The sequence below is a fragment of the Gavia stellata genome, chromosome 1 (assembly GCF_030936135.1).
Source record: "Gavia stellata isolate bGavSte3 chromosome 1, bGavSte3.hap2, whole genome shotgun sequence".
Taxonomy (NCBI): Eukaryota; Metazoa; Chordata; class Aves; order Gaviiformes; family Gaviidae; genus Gavia; species Gavia stellata.
In genome coordinates, this window is record NC_082594.1 from 110,285,449 (window position 1) to 110,302,267 (window position 16,819).

The 16,819-nt window shown below is 37.0% G+C and overlaps 1 protein-coding gene across 1 annotated transcript in view; it reads left to right on the forward strand.

Annotated features, from left to right (window-relative positions):
• The first annotated feature begins 1,813 nt into the window (after nucleotides 1-1,813).
• Nucleotides 1,814-16,819, forward strand: part of SAMSN1 (SAM domain, SH3 domain and nuclear localization signals 1) — an 80,570-nt gene continuing 65,564 nt past the window's right edge. Inside the window, exon 1 of the mRNA XM_059820425.1 lies at nucleotides 1,814-1,942. Within this exon, the coding sequence (XP_059676408.1) occupies nucleotides 1,814-1,942 (129 nt within the window). The remainder of the gene's footprint in view (nucleotides 1,943-16,819) is intronic.

Here is a 16,819-nt window from a genome sequence, read left to right on the forward strand (position 1 = left end):
TTCCCTTTCTTCATCACTCATTCTCACATGCTCCCCCTTATGCTCCTTCTCCCTTTCTCTCTCATTGTCTCGCCCCTCTTCTTCTCTCTCCCCATCTCTTTTCTCTCTCTTATTCTTGCTCTTTTCCTCCCTTCTCTCCTTTACATATTTTTCTTTCTCTCTGTCTTCTTTTTCTCTCTTTTCTTACCCTCTCCCTCTCCCCCTCTCTTTTCCCTCTCTTTTTCTCTCTCTCATGCTCTGTCTTTCACACCAGCTCTCTTTTATGCTCCCATCTCTTAATTAATTTTTCTCTTCACCAAAGTCCTGTATTATACCCTATTGAGGGAGAAGTATATGGTTACATTTTACATTGCAGAATCCTGGAAGTGTGTAAAAAGGTTTTAAACTCATCATTTTTGTCTAGAAATGCTCAATCCACAACTTCAGACTGGGAGCCTGAACCTTCATTGCTACATGGCAACATAGTTACAGTAAGAAAAAATACTATTCTTATGAATAAACGCAGTTGTTGTCAAAACCCAGGCTCAGATGGCTGTTAGGAGCACAAGTCATGCGCAGTGTTCTTCACAAGCCGTGTGCCACTTTCCCGGGAAGCATTAACTCATTAGTTCCTAGAATAAACTCCAGTGTATAACTTGAGTATTTTCAAGAGGTTCAACTTGTAATATTTCTCCCACAACATTTATCTTGGCTTATCAAGACTCTAGTAGACTGAAGCAAATAAAGATCCATAGATAAACATTGTGGTTGCAAAAATTAGCCATGTCTTCGAACTGCTGTCAACAGTAGTACCTGTAAAGCTTTGCATATTAACAATATAACTTCAGATATACATCTGTGTTTATCTTCTGTTATAGAGGAACAAATGCTTTTAAATTATAATATACCATGTTAATTTCAATGGTGTTGCTCTGCTGTAAGTCACACTGCTATAAATTTGATTTATTCCTTAATTAATGCAGTTAAAATCAGTAATCAAAATTCATTGGGAAAATATTCAGTGCAGATCAAAGCGGCGATAACTAAAATCTAGGATCATTAGTTAGAGTGTCTTTAGTTTTGCCATCTGCTTTCATTTAACTCTTGAATTATGAAATGGTGATGTGTATATGTAATCCTGGCTCTTGGAGTTGTGGGATAAATGTGAAAATCTTAGTTTCTGTCAAAATGTTTATATTCTTGGTGGTTGGAGAAAAAGAACCCTTACATGTGCATTATAACATAGAATTTAAAATGTTGAATGCAAATGGAATTTATTTTTAATTCTAGCTATTCTCATTTTTGGAGGGGCCTAAATCATGACTCTCGAATTCTGGGAACTGGCAGCATTATTTCTGTTTATTTCTAAGGAATAGGGTTACCTTTCTGCATCAAATTAACTTTTTTCCCATAAAGAAGAACTACTAACTATAAAACATTTTTACAGTTTATATAGAAATTTTCATGGTTTATAGTTTCATAGCTTTCACAGGAATTTTCATGTAGTGTTCAGGTGGAGATATACACCTGATTTCACTCCTTCTGAGCAGATAATGTTCATTTTTGCTGTACCCTTAGCTTTACCCCTGACAATCTATGGAATCTAAGCCATGATAATGTGAACTCCAGCATTTGGGTTCTTACTATAATTAATTTCTGTATGCTCTTTTAGATAAAGGAGTAAATAAAGTATTTCAAAATACAGGGGCGGAAAATCACTCTCTATTTTGTAAATCACGGAATCTGCTTAATTTTTTAATTACTATTATTTTAATGTGTTTACAAGTGTTCATCTTTGAAAATCTGTTTAAATGTATTATTTTAGGAGGGCTCAATGGACAGCTTGTATGAGCCTGTCCCAGAACATCAAGAATCCACAGATACAATTGCGATTGACAGCCGGTCTAGCACTCCAGTGAGCATGCATGTAAACTGTGAACCACCTGATAGGTCTATGTCTTTGGTAAGTAAAATTGAATTGCAAAGTATGCGATGTATTTTGCAAAAAACTATTACTCTGTGTGCCGGCACATGTGTGTTCAGCTGGTTTAACTGCCAGTTTGAACTATTTAGGCTCTTCAGAGCTACTGTTCAAATCTCATCTCTATAGCCAATGACCTGATTTCTGTCCAGTCTTAACAAGCACACTTGAAAAACAGGTCATGAGTTTCTATACAGCTAGCAGCAAAGTGAGATTAGTGCAGCTTCACTGTACAAGGGAATTTCTCTTTGCAAGTAATAGCATATGAAAATGCTGGGTACAGATATTAGTAGAATTTGTCTCTACAGGATAGGTTATTGGTGTCTTTGGTTGTCCTTTTTGTTAACAAAAAAATGCATTTCTAAAATGTGAGTTATATGAATTTTGTAACTGATGGCCTCTGGGATAACCTTTACATTTTACAAGACCTCATTAGGCAAACATGTGAAGGAGGTTGTGTTCTGTTTGGTTTTTTTTCCTAAATTATGTTACCCCACTTAATCCTTTATTATTGGTATGTTATTTGTATAATATATCATTGAGGCTTTGACAAATACTTTAACATATTATATTAAATTTCATAATCTTTTTCATTTCATAATCTCTGTTCTCTGCTTTACGATGCTTTTTCATTTATAACTACTATCTTTATCTATAGCAACATATGATGCAGTCTGGTGAAGGAATAAAGAGAAAATAGGATGATCATTATTCAAAGAAGAGAGACTGTCCTTCCTTCAGAAACTATGCCAGTCTTTACCCATATGCACTCTGGGTTAGGCACCATATACCTACGAGACTGCTGAGCCTATGCTGTTGCAATATTACAAAGCCATACAAGACTTGTGTGGAGATAGTGCTGGAGCTGGTGGGATAGGAGAATGGCTTGGGAATTGTGGCATGCACATGTTGAATTCCTAGAGGAATGGAAATAACTTGTTCTTCTCAGACCCTTCTGCTGCAACCATCTCACTCTCTCTCTTCCAGATAATAACCTTGGTGCTTTATATAATGGTCCTGGTTTTGAGAGTGTAGCAGTGCAGAGGCCTCAAGATGATTCCTCATAGCATCAGCACAGATGTATGAGCCTGGGCTCTGAGATGTCCCTACATTATAACCTTACTGCAGTAGGTGGGAGATGCTCTCCTGTGTGACAGGTTTCTCCCCATTACCAGGTTGTGACTTTGTTACTATAGGAACGAGCCACGTCTACACTGCTCCAGCTAAGTGTGTTTAATCATGGTTGTGAAATATGGCTGTAACTGGATCCTAGCATGCTTGTAGTATTTCAGTTGTGTGAAGCCCTAGCTATTTGGCTAGGGCTGTGTTACACAACCGTCTTGAAACATGCCATTCTGCTAACAAAGCTGGACATTATAGTTCAGCTCCTACATCCATTCAATCTTTTCCCCTTTTGCTGTGACTACAAACCAACTTAATAGTTAATGACAACTACACTAGTATTTCCTTGTCCAATAGATGTTTATTTGCTGGGAACAGTATTTAGAAAAAGTAAAAAGAAAACTAAAAGCAGATCAGTTTTTTGGTTTGTACCCAGCATGTGACATATGACGTCCTAATATACGTTGCAATAACTACTAGAAATTATCCTTTATCTTGTCGAGGTATGGTAAAGACACATCCATAGCACTATGCTCTGCTACAGTTTTCATAATGTGTAAGACTAAGAATTAAAACTGCAGTGATCATTTACGTCAGGCTTTTTGTTTCTTGCTTTTTCTTGTTTTGTTCTGTTTTCTGATTTGGCAGCATTACTTCAGACTCTACATTATATTAGTATAGAGTTAGGCTTCATAAATTCTTTGGCTAAATAAAAGTAATCAACGTATCCAATACAGAACTTTATTTTCATTGAGCCAGCCTAGAGAAGCAGATTTGCTACTAGTGTAGAAGTAGAAAATCCTGTACGTTAATCTGAACAAATTGTAGGAAAACATTTTTCACATTTTTCAGTGCAGTTTTTGTGGGATGGCACTGCATAGCCCATGAAGATACATGTACAGCAGTGATGGAAGGATCCAGCACTTTGGTTTCTGCTAACTCTTGTCATACATTTCTGTTTTCCTAAAGGGTATACTTTAGTGATTGCACATTTATTCGTCACTAAATTTAAATTTCATCATCAATAAAAGTGATGCGAAATGGGTAAGCAAACTGTTGGCTCACTAGATATTAACAAGAAGCTTCTGAAGATTGGCTCTAGGTTTTATTTTGTTCTGTTTTGAGAGAATATTCAGCTCAGCATTTAACTAAAAATAACGGCTGGATGCTGTGTCACTGTGCTGGCTGTAGAATCAACATGATTATTTATGAAATACTCTCTAGAAATGGAAAACAAGATTAGTGATGATGTGTCGGCAGTAAGACCTATGGAAAAATGTCGTTAAGGCCAAAGGACTATGTGTAATCTTATCTGCTATTTCTAGCATGTGAGTTATTAGACCTACACCTTGGATGAAGCCGTTAAGCTTATTAACTGAGCCCATTTGTACTTCTCTCCCATTTTTAATTCCGTCACTTGGTTCCAGGCTGCAGGGTGGCCCCCATAGCATGATGAATTCAGAACATTATTGGCTCCCTCAGGCCCAGATTCAGCCATCTATCATTATTCAGTAATGCACATACTTAAGTGCACTGCTAAGTAGGTATGGGCTCAAGTGTATGTTTAAATGGTCAGCTGAACCATGGCCATGCAGATTCCACAGAGCTGTTAAATCTCCTCAGGGTGGAGCAGCCTGGCATGGCACATTTCCTCTTTAGGAGGCTTTGCCCCCTTCCTTTTTTCTACAGAACTTTGGAAATCAACAGGGCAGGCATTCAAGGTCTGCTCCCCTCAACCTAAAAAAGGGATGTTAGTGCTAGAGGAAATTTTTCCTTATACTGCAGCAAGGTAGTTATTTTCTTGCAGTTACCATGTCTGTTGTGATTTGTCCTAATCATAGATGAGCTGTGACATTCTTCTGGGCATGTGGGAAAATATAGGGTACTGTGGTCACTGAAGCTGTGCAGGACATAATTCAGTGAACATACACTTTGGGCACCTTTTTGAACCATGATTATTTTTGCTCCTGGCCAAATATATGCCCAAATGACACATCCTGGATGAAGAATAATCTGTCTTTCAACACACTGTTCTTCTCCTCCAGATAACTTAGAAGACCTGTTTAGTATACAAAATGTTTTCCCTGGTTGTTCCCACTCCAGGTTCTTAAAGTACTGTCTTATGCCTGTTCTACACACTTGCCTTTTGATTTTAATCCGCTCAGGGAATTGGCCTGTTAATTTTTTGGTTACTTTGCCTGTTGCTCAGCTTCAGTAATATTCTCAGACAGAAAGAACAAAAATAGATTTTTGGATTGTTTTTGAACCTTACACATAGCAAAGCTGAAACGGATTTTCCTCAGAAACAGTTGGTAGCCAACAGTAATGAATCAAATGGGTGCTCTTTGCCTTAACTATGCTATTAACTGGGAAACTGAATTTCTGCCTCTTGTAGCTTGGTGTTACAGCCTTCTACCTCATGAGCTGTCTCAAGCTTCTCAAGAAAAGAGTCTTCAGCATTAAAACTATTTTCATATATTTCCTGTCAGATTGCAATCACCAAATGTCATGCGATCCACATATTTTTCAACTGCTGACTGTGATATGATCGACTATCCTGTATATCAGAAAAGTGCCAAATAATTTATCAGTCGTTTGAAGTTATTGCCAGGAAAATCACAATCAGTCATGATACCTGCTTGAATCTGCAGTGTTATAATTGGTATTTGATTCCAGTGAGGGAAAGAAGAGGGCTAGTTATCGGAAATGATCATTTCCCTGTTTGCAAGTCTTAACAGACTCCTGTCTTAACAGACACAGGAGCTCCAGCTTTCTCAGCCAGCTTGTAAACACCAGAGGGACTCATTCAATTCTTTAATTCAGAGTTATTAGATAAAAGCAGGGTGGAAAGCACTTTATTAATAATTTCATAATGCTGAGTTTCCACATGTGCAGTTTGTTTTTAGGAAACAGATTGTTCATATTTGGGATAGGTAAGGGAAGAATTGTTCCCATAAACAAGGTAATTAGGCACTTTGGAGAATGTGGAGAGTAGAGTCTAGATGAATCTAAATTTACATTCTAAGATGAAACATGTTTTTAAAACTGCTTAATTTCTAGTTTCAAGTTAAAGTTACATATGATTTTAAGTGTAGCCAAATACTGAAAAGATGCTTAAAAAAAAAAGTACAAACAAGAGTAATTTATTCTTGTACCACAATTTAGCCAGCTGATTCAGACATAGCAGGAAGAGGTGTGTTGAATAAAAGGTGCCATTTTTAAATGGCCATTTAAATCCACTGTTATATTTCATTGTGGCACTGCATCCCATGATATCCAGTGAACTCACATCAGTATCACCTGAATATATGATGTAATGCCATACATGCATCTTTTGCTGGATTTTAAGAAACTGATGCTGAAGCATTGGTTTCAAATCATAGAGCAAAAGATTAAGCCCACAATTCTATGTTTCATGTTCCACACCAGGTGTTTGGCATGTGAAGATATGAATTAATAGTCTTTCCAGGTATATGGCCACACTGAGGTTTAGAGAGGGGCCTTGTCTCCATTTTTTTCCCCTGGATCACATACAGATTCTAACTTATAATATCCTTTGGTCTCTGACCTCCATGCATAATGCTTCCTTTAACAAGCCTCTTTCTTTGAAATCAAATATTTGATATTTTTTAATGAGATGTTGACACCACAAGAGCCTTGAAAATAACTTTTTCAACTTTTTTCAACTTCTCTATGTGCCTGCGCACCTCATCTAGGCATTTCTTTAGAGCTACTGAAAAGATTTGTCCCACGACTGAAATGCTGAATTTCTTTTCAGCAAGAAATTTGTCTTACATTGCTTGCAGTATTTCAAAGTGGATGATAAATTCTATATACTCTTTTGATCTGCACAGAGCACCTGTGAACAAATCTATACAAGCAAAAAAAAATTCTGTGGAAACTGCATATGGTTATTAGCATTCACACATGTCCAAGTGCTAACAGAACCTCCTACACTCAGCTGAATAACCTCAGCCTTTTCTTAATGCACTTTCCTGAAGAAGCTTAAAAAATCTATGATGGGTTTTACTGAGAGGGGGGGAAAAAATATAAAATGCTCAATTATGCACTTACATAATTTTATGTAGTACATGTTTTGGCTTTTCATCATGCAACCTGGATGACATTTTTAAATTACTGTGGTCAGAGGCATGCAGATGTAGCTGGTACTACACAAAGAAAATAAATTAAACATAAGAATATGAGAAATACATCCATACACTGAAGTTTTCATATTTATAAAATAATGAATGGTTATATATATTTTTTTAATGTCTCTTGTTGCACAGCAGATTGAAGTGGCATTCATCATGGACATTTTTATCCCAGTTTCTGCTTTCCAGACTGGAAGAAATAGATATGAAAGTGATACAGTGCTTTGATATCCTGTCTCAGGAGATATCAAAATAGCATAGGGATCAGAGATCTCTTCTGTCCTATCATGACATCCTCAGGTTTTCTTAAAGTTAAAATTAACTTCAAGTCCCAGGGTAACTGCAACAGCGAAGATGCAGTGAGATGTTTTGGCATCACTTGCAGAGTGAGGCACCCTTTTGTTCACTCTTTCAACACCCACATAACTCTTCTCTTCCTCCTCACATCTTGCCAGGGTACATATCATCTGGGCCCTGGGGGCTGTGTGATCTTGCCTCCAGGCCAGTGCTTGATTCTGATTTGGTGCCCCTCAGAGCTTTGCCAGGCTCACTTGCACAACTTTCAATTTTACTTACGGAGTTTCCTGCTCTCTTCTACATTCCTCTGCTGTGTCTCTCAGAAAGTCAAATCCCATTGTAACATGCAGGTATTTTATCCTCATAAAATTTAAAAGAATCATACTATGGAAGAAATATGATATTCATTCTGGGGGTAAGAGTCTTGTTCTCTGTTTTTTCAGGGGTATTACAGTTGTCAGCTTCTTGAGAGCCATGGATATTGAAGCCTCCTAAAATCAGGACACATAACTACATGCATTCTCTGCTGCAATGTGTCCTCCACAGCTTCAGCTGTTGGAAAAAGAAAGACTGGAAATGTTAGTGGATATTAAAAACACTCACCAAAAGTACATCATTCAGTGCCTTTCCAGTGAGGAAAATATTATACTTGGATTAAACATTTTTGATATTCATACACTTTTTTTCTCTATCTTTTTAAAAGGAATTTCCTGACTTCGAGAACACAGTGACCAAAAAAAGAAAGTAAGTTGAGACCAGTTCGAGGTCTACACAATGTCACTATATTTGTCTGTACCTTTCATCCTTGTTGTTTTATTAATGTTTGCCAATGTTCCTTTAATTCTCATAAAGTACATGTATTAATGTTGCAGCTGGAAAGTAAGTAACAAGCTTGTAATGCATTACTAAAGCTCTTCTGCCATGATTTTTTCATATATGTACAGATTTCTTCTAAAATATCAGAACCAGGACAGCTAAAATCAAATGCAGTTAATCTGAGCTTTGTTTAACCATATGTCTGCTTTTCTGAAAGAATGAAGCGGTAACCTATTTTATAGCATGTTTGTACCATTGACCTGATAATCTCCTGAAGAGTTTTTTGTTTGTGTTTTTAATCCAAGTGAAAAATTAGTTTGCAACATGATTCAGATAAAGCAGGTCAGACTGTATCTTATCAAGTACATTTGTGATAGCAGCATGCTTTGCATCCATTCTTTAAGACACAATGCTATGGTTTGGGCTAATGATTAGTAGACATTAGTAGGCAGAGGAATTTGTTTTGAAAATTCTTTTTTGGCTTCAGGTTGAAGGCTATTGCATTACTGAAGTGGTCCCCTTCAGATGAAATCTGAAATCCTGCCTAATGGAATGATAGAGACAGATCTTATCTGTCTGGCTGTGACAGACGTGAAAATCCCTGGATATTTTTTTTTTTTCCCTTCATTTTTAGGTGGGGCTCCACTAAATTCAGAACATCAATGTTATCTATGCCTATTGCTGAGAAATTTCAAAATAGATAAAGATTTCAAAGAAAATCAAGAGCGCCTTTGTCTTAAGTAACAGTTTTAATCTATTTCTGGTCATCTGATAAAAACACTAGTAACTTATCAATTGCAAACACAGAGATGTATGCACTCAGAGCTGTGAGATCTTGGTTATCTGTGACCAGCCAGGGCCCTGTGAAAATGCTCCCAAAATTGCATTAATTAAAGTATGGACATAACCCTATTATTCACGGTTTTCTCATCATTCTTTAACACTTTTAAGGGAGCTGAACTATTGTGTAGGCCTTACCCGAGGTTTATCCTATGAAGCTCTACCAAGTATGATGCAATCACCTAGCTGCCTAAGAGTCTCCTGTTTAGATCAGAACTAAGTCTGCCCCAGGAATGGAAACAGTAGTCTATAGCTACAGTGTCAAATCTTACAGGGCAAATAAAACTGTTCTATTCAAAAACTAATCCTATTCTAAATGAATTATCAGAATTTAGAAGGGTTGTCTAGATAATTTGACTAATCACTATAACAAATGCGTAAGCTGGATGAAAATAATTTCACTCAACATGAAAAGATTTTGTAATGAAAATTATTTTGTTGTGAGTGTCCAGCCACCGCTATCCTGGCATGATACCGCCACTGATAATGCAGAAATTTTCACATTGGTCTTTTTTGTAGATATGAAGATAATGAATGAGGAATTATCATCCCCTTTTTCTCACAATGGGGCAACAAGGAAGCACCAAAATGAAATAAAGTAGCAGAAATAAAATAAAATTCTTACTGTTTAGACAGTAAGAATTAAATTGTGGAACTCTGGAATTGAAAAAATCCAAGTGGTTTCAAAAGGAACTAGTACTTATGGACCAGTTCCTTAAAAAAACAATCATTCAGTTGCACCCTCTTGCTCAGGAAACCCTTCAGAACCTACGTGCCTGAAGTTGGGAGATGGATTTCAATTTTGTGCTCTTTCCCTTCTGCTGATCATTGTCACAGATTACAGAGTTTCTGGTCTCATCCAGCACAATCTTCTGGCTTCATCCCCTAGCTCATAAATTACTATCCTTTTTTTTTTTTTTTATGGTTAAAGTGAAACAAATTAATTCACAGAGTGAATCTTTGTTAATTCAAAGATTTTTTTTTTCTTCTATTAAGTTAGTATACTCTTTAAGTCATCATCTATAAACAACTGACCACAGATGGAAGCATGAGTTAGGACTATTCCTTGATGTAAATGTGCAAAAAGCTCAAGATTTATTCGGGCAATAAAATGTCACTCCAGGTCGTGGGGATGGTGTGTCCATGTGTTGCTCTTTGGTTCAATCCATTATTATGTCACCAAACTTCAGACACTGATTTCTAAAAGTTGTAGGACATTTCAGATCATGTCTAAAGAAAACTATCATCTCTTAATTTCTTCCTGATGGGCTCCCTGATTCAGTCATGAATTCTTCATTCCAAAAAGAAACTTGAATAACATATTTTTACAGAACGAAAACTCAGAAGCTTTCAGAGCTTTGTGTGGCATGTGGGAGTAGACGATTGGGTGAATGAGAAAAGCCAAGTAACTCCAATTAAAGCCAGTGGGAATTGTACAGCTAAATCCCTGTGCCCTGCTTTGAAGAATTAGGTTGAAAATATCCATATTTGATTAAATGTGCTTTCGTTTTTCATTCTGACTTTCAGCTAATGGTAAATTCTTTTAATTCTTTTAGATCCATTCAGAAGTCCATGTCTGAGAATGAAGCATTTGGTTAGTAACTGCTTAAATAATTTACTGTATACTTGCTAATCTCACAGAGGCAACTTTAATTAAGGGTCTGATTTGCTTTACAGCTGTTGGAGCAAATGCAAAGGAAAGGAAAAAATATAGTTAAGCTATCGATGTATTCCCTCCTTCCGCGCTTTTCAGACACATTTGTAGGTAGATATTGAAAACAAACTAGTTAAACATAGAAACCAAACTGAAATTTAAAGACCTATTATGGGACAGCATGAGAAATACTCAGCATGTCCAGTGTTTCTTTTAATCATTTCAATAAAAAATTGAAATATATCTGATCTAATCAAATTCAGGTCCCTGCCCACTCACATGTTAAACTTTGTTTCAGCTTTCACAAACAAGTTCACCAAAGAAGAAATTCAGGTTTGTTTTTTTTTTTCAACCTGTCCTGACACTGCATATTATTATCCATGCTTGTGATTCAATGAGTTCTATTTTGTAAATCCTCTGTAGGAAATAATCATCAGTTTCTTAAAAGGTAAAAATTACTATTTTTTTCAGTGAGACCTTCCTGTTAACATTCTATTATTTATTCTCTGGAGTTTGGGTTTAGTTACATCTAGCCCTTACTGAATAAAAAGGTTATTATATCTGCCTGTAACGATGCAGCTATATTTCATAACAACATGTCTCAGAGGGCTGAAATTTTCCCTATGTTAAGACTTCATTCTGTGGTCCTGCACTGGGAAGACTTTCATGCAGAACAGTATCATTTGGTCTGCAGCATCCAGGCTGTAATGAATTCCCAGCACTTGACAGAATCGACAAGTGCTTTCATAAAGAAAATTTTCTGACATAGAGTGAAACCTAACATTAAAAAAAACAAAACCAGAAAGCACAAAATCTTAATAGTTATCAATACGCTGTGAAGCATGACTGCTTTGAAGTTCACCGAGGGAACAGGAGAATGGCCATCTTGTTCTCAAAGCCAACCTAGTTTCTCCCATTCAAGCTGAGACAGTACTAGCCTTGGAGCGTGTGTGACATAGATGTGGGCATCTTTGATGCTATTTCTTGCTAACAGACTAGCTGGTTAACTGTAAAATGAAATAATATTTATACGATTCCTGGAAGCAAAACAAAGGCACAGATGTTCTGTGGGCTACGAGGTCTTAAAACCAGGGTTAAGGTAACAATCATTCTGATCATGTTTTAACAGTGTTAAATGAGGTATTAGACAGCAGCAAAAGATGATAAAACTTGAAGTCTGCCCACAATAAATACCATCCGTACATCAGATTTCCTATATTGTGAAATCATTTCTGTGTTTGAGCAGACACTACAGTGTTGTGCAAGCTTGTTTGATTTGCATTCTGATGCTATTTTTACAGACTTCCCTGTGATTTCACAGGTTTGCTATGAATTCAGGTGACTGCTCTCTGTGCTTTTACTTTAGACAGGAAAAATGTGAATAGCACACTTTGGCAGGATTCCAGGAAGCCGGAGAATGATTCGTACATCAGAAGGCACTGTCAACCTGAAGGTAATTGCTAAACATATTTCAGCTGATTTTGCATTTTCCACAAAGTATTTTGAAGGGCACCTAGGAAAATTTCTCATTTTTCACCAATAATCTATCTAAATAATTTGTCGAGTCCTTTTGAGAGTTATCTTGTCCTCAAGGGGAAAAAAAACGTGGTTAAAATAAAGCTTACCTTAAAACTGGGAAGCTAAGAACACACTCTGAGCGATTCAGTCTGTAGTCCACAGGCCAGAGAAGACTTCCACTACAGTAAATTGCCATAGTCGTGTTTGTTGTATAGGGCTTGCCAACTGTAACATGAGCCTATAGTAGGATTCCATGTTTTCTGTATACTTTACACTGCTCCGGGTATCCAACACGGAAACAGTAACTTTTCCCAGAAAAAAACTCTTGTGACAGGTGCAAAAGAGAGTTGGCAAAATTTTTTAGGCAACTGTTTTTTTCCAATTCTCTTTCTAAACCTGTTTTGACCAACTTTATTGAAAAAACCTTACAGCCAATATGTGGGAAATTGCTAGTGACACTGTTTAAGGGTTGATCAGTATAAATTCATTAAAATAACTATGAGAAATAACAAGGGAGCAGTCACCTTGCCTATTTAAACATAAGCTGGACTTTTAAAAATCAAAATGCTTTGATAATCTGCTTAATGTTGCTTCCAGGAATGGAATTTCTATTTGTACTTTTTAAAGTCACGGTAGATCCACTACATTTGCCTAATCAGACCAAACCAGACAATGTTCAGCAGAAACAGAAACCAAGATATGTGAGATTAAAGTGGGTGCATGTTTTGTTCTCTGCTTAAGCCAACAAAGTGTGAAGATGGCCATTGTCTTAACTTTTAATATCTCCTGTACAGATAGTTTAGATATCATCCACTGTTAGGAGATTCCACTGTTACCTGGATATGCCAAAGAACGCACAGGACATGGCACCCGCTTTCCCTCTGGATTTCATTAATTTCACCACTTGAAGATAAACTCTTAAATGCTTGGGAAACAGATCTGAAATTTCAACACCTAATGTATTTGCCCACGTATTTGCCCATGTATGGGCAAATTGGGTTTCTTGGAACCAGAAACAGAAAGAAGAGATGACAGGAAATTTTAGATGAACTCTGCTCTTGTGATGAACTGATGAGGGGAAAAGGGATCTTCAGTGAGTCTCATTGGCTTGCAAGGGAAAAGGTTGTAATGAGAGGTGAAAGAAAAATGAGGCATTTCTCTCCAGACAAGTCTTACTTTTAACCAAAAACATTTTGGAATGATTCCTCAAACTACTCCAGATGTTGTCAGTGTGGAGGTAGAAAAAGGCTGAATGAGAAAACAGAACTTTTTGACCTTCCTCCAGCGTCTTTTCTACTCAAGAATTTTTTTACCTTTTTAAATAACCAAAGCATGCAAAAGAAGCAGTGCACATTTTAAAAGCTGACAAGTGTTGTAATTGAAGGGCAGGGGCCCAGAGGGAACAGGATGCAAAGCTGGCAGCTAAATAAAAATCTCCCTTTCCCCTACCGCACTAAAATTATTTGAAGGGAAGTCCCCTTCACACAATGGTGAAAACCATTGCAAGGAGATTTACAGTGTATCACTATCGATCAAGATAATTTGTCACTATTGATCAAACCTTTCTCTTAACAGAGATAATCCTTCAAGGTCTGCAAGTCTATTGCATAATATGAATTTCTGTTAGATATAATAAGCCATGTGTGGTGGCCAGCATAGACGTCTCTGCTTACTTCAGAGCTGTATTCACAGACCTGATCCAAATCTCACTGAAGTCAATGAAAAGACATCCACTGACACTGGTAGCCTTTGGATTAGGTCCTTAGTGCTGCTATGTGTATAACTTCTACAAAAATCAGTTTTCCAGACTGATGAGGCAGTAAACCCATATATATTCCACAGACACAATAGTGGGAATACCTGTCTTTGCTCACAAGCCCAAACCCAAATCATCAGTACCAGATTTGCCAGCCTAAAAGTATCAATGTTGAAAGAGTTGACCATGCAAGTCACAGCCATTGGGCTTCCATGAAAGAGTATTAGAGACAAACAGAAAAGAGCTGACACCTCTCAGAGTCAGTGGACATAATTCTCCACTGCTCCTAATTCACTCCACAGTAAAGTGACTGGTACCCTTTTCCAGACTAGGAAGAAAACACCACTGCAGCTTACATACATCTTTTGCATGTTTTTTTTTTTAACCCATATACCCTATTCCATATTTCAGTGGATTGGAGAGCTGATTTAAGCAAGACCTAAGAGTACTGCGGATGCATGTTATTATGGCTAACAAAAAAGATCATGGCTGGGGGGGACCACTAAGGTTTGCTTTAATAACTTCCAGTTGTTCATTTGGTTTTGAACAAAATTACATTAAAAACAGTGTCACTGTAAGTAGTCTTTCATACTAAGGTCATTATATGTTGCCCTACAGTTCTTTGTGATTCAGCTGCAAACAGCTACCAAATAATGCCATTTTGGACCAGACTGTAAAAGGACTTGTGGGCACAGGACTGAACACTGCAAGACTTACGTTTTAGAGTAAGCTTACCGAGCACAGGGGCACGGTGTGCAGAGATGCCTGCAGGAGATGAAAACAAATTAGCCTGAGGACCAGAAACAACCCAGTTATGTGAAACTGGCGTTGCATAAGCACTGCTTGACATGAGCTATGCTGCCTCTAGAAGACCAGCTAGCTCTATATTTAAATAAACAACTGGTTTGTCAGGCACCTGGCCCCCAGTGACTTCAAGGAGATTTGCAGGTGCTTGAGACATCTTAAAATCTGTTCAGTCACATTAGATTTTGGAATGTAACATACTTTTTGGAAAAGCTTTTTGTTTTAATGTAACCATCAAGGCTGTAGGAGAAAGACATTGTCCTATAATCATAGAAGCTCTTACAGAACCCTCCAAAGGCAAACTCGTGCAATAAAATTTTCTGTGACTCATTTTTCCTCTTCCTGTTGACGCACATGGCAAATAAAGGAAATTGTTTGATGGGGTTTTCTAGGCAGCTGACCTATGATTTCAAGGCGGAACTAGGATATGAAAAGTGTTGCTTTTTTTTGTCTGATGCCCAGATTGTAATTTGTGAGTTTTAACCCAGTCTTACAACATCCAAGTTGCAAAATTATAAGGAAGATTATTTGTTATTGTGTTACAATGTTTGTTTGCAAAGGATTTTCTTTTAGGAAAAATAAGAATCCTAAAAAAGTCTCTTGATTCAGAATTTGCTTTAAAAATTATATATGAAAATTTATGTGCTAACTTGCAGCCTTTTAATTGTTTCACTTACATGAGTTTAGGTGTTTTTTGGCTAACTTTACACTTTACATTGCGGTCTCATTTAATTCCAACATAAGCATAGGCATTTTGAGGACTGGGATCTTACTTACCTCTTTGAATATAAATTTTATGGTCAAGTTCAAACACTTTTTTTCATGTGATAGCTGAAGAATCTCAGTCACTTGGAATTATTCACTGAATTAACCTTTCTTTTTCTCTTGATTGTAGATGAAACAATGCAATTGGTCTCACCTGCCTACAGTTAGCCTTTGTGAATCTGTATGTTAACTGTCCTTTTGCAAACAGGAGAATTACTAATGTTGTAAGGTATGCCTCAGCAGGAAGGAGGCCAAGTTAGGATTCATGAGAAAAAAAAACCCAACACATTCCTACTGGTTTCTGGTAACTTTGGAAAAACAGGACAGCACTTTGGGCTGTGATTAGCAGATAATTTTTATTTTGTTTTTTTTCCTGCGAAATAACTGAGTGTCCCTGACATCTCTGTTGATGGAATCTAATCGCTAGGACCTTTCTACAGTAGTATAATGGTGGATGCTTTGCCTTAAGAGTGGGAGTAAGGGTAGATCTTTCAAAGTAGACTTACTAAAAGCAAACTTTTCAGAGTTGTTTGACCTATTGTTGCTTGTTGTAATGAAAGTAAACACTCTTCCCATGCAAAGCATTAATCTCATGGAGAAATGGGATGACGTTCATCCTTTGAAAGCAATTTCTAATCTAATGTAAGATAAACAGATCTCAATTGCAAAGATCATTTTCATCCAGGGTCTTCATTTTTTATATGAATGTTCTACAATCTTCTGCTGTAAATTAGCAGGGCAAGAGGAAGCACTTGGTGTCATTCTGGGTTAGCAAACTGAGGACTAAGTACAGACGAAGAAGTAAGCATGAATGAGTTTTCTTTATGGAAGTTAGTTTGCTAATTTGTTCTGTAGTCTTACTTCAAAGCGGTTTGAGATAAAATGCATGCTTAAATGATATAAGATTAACTTCAGAAAGTCAAAATGTCAGCTCAAAACATCCAGTGCAATTCAAATGATATTTCTCAGAATAACTCAAAACAGGACATTTTAAAGCATGTTTTCTTTTTTTTGGTCATAATTCACAGAAGATAATATTATTGGTGATGGGATACATTTGCTGCAAGGAAAGAAGATAGAAGAAACCACATGCCAGGTGAAAGAACTATTTTTCTTTTCAGAATCTAGCATTT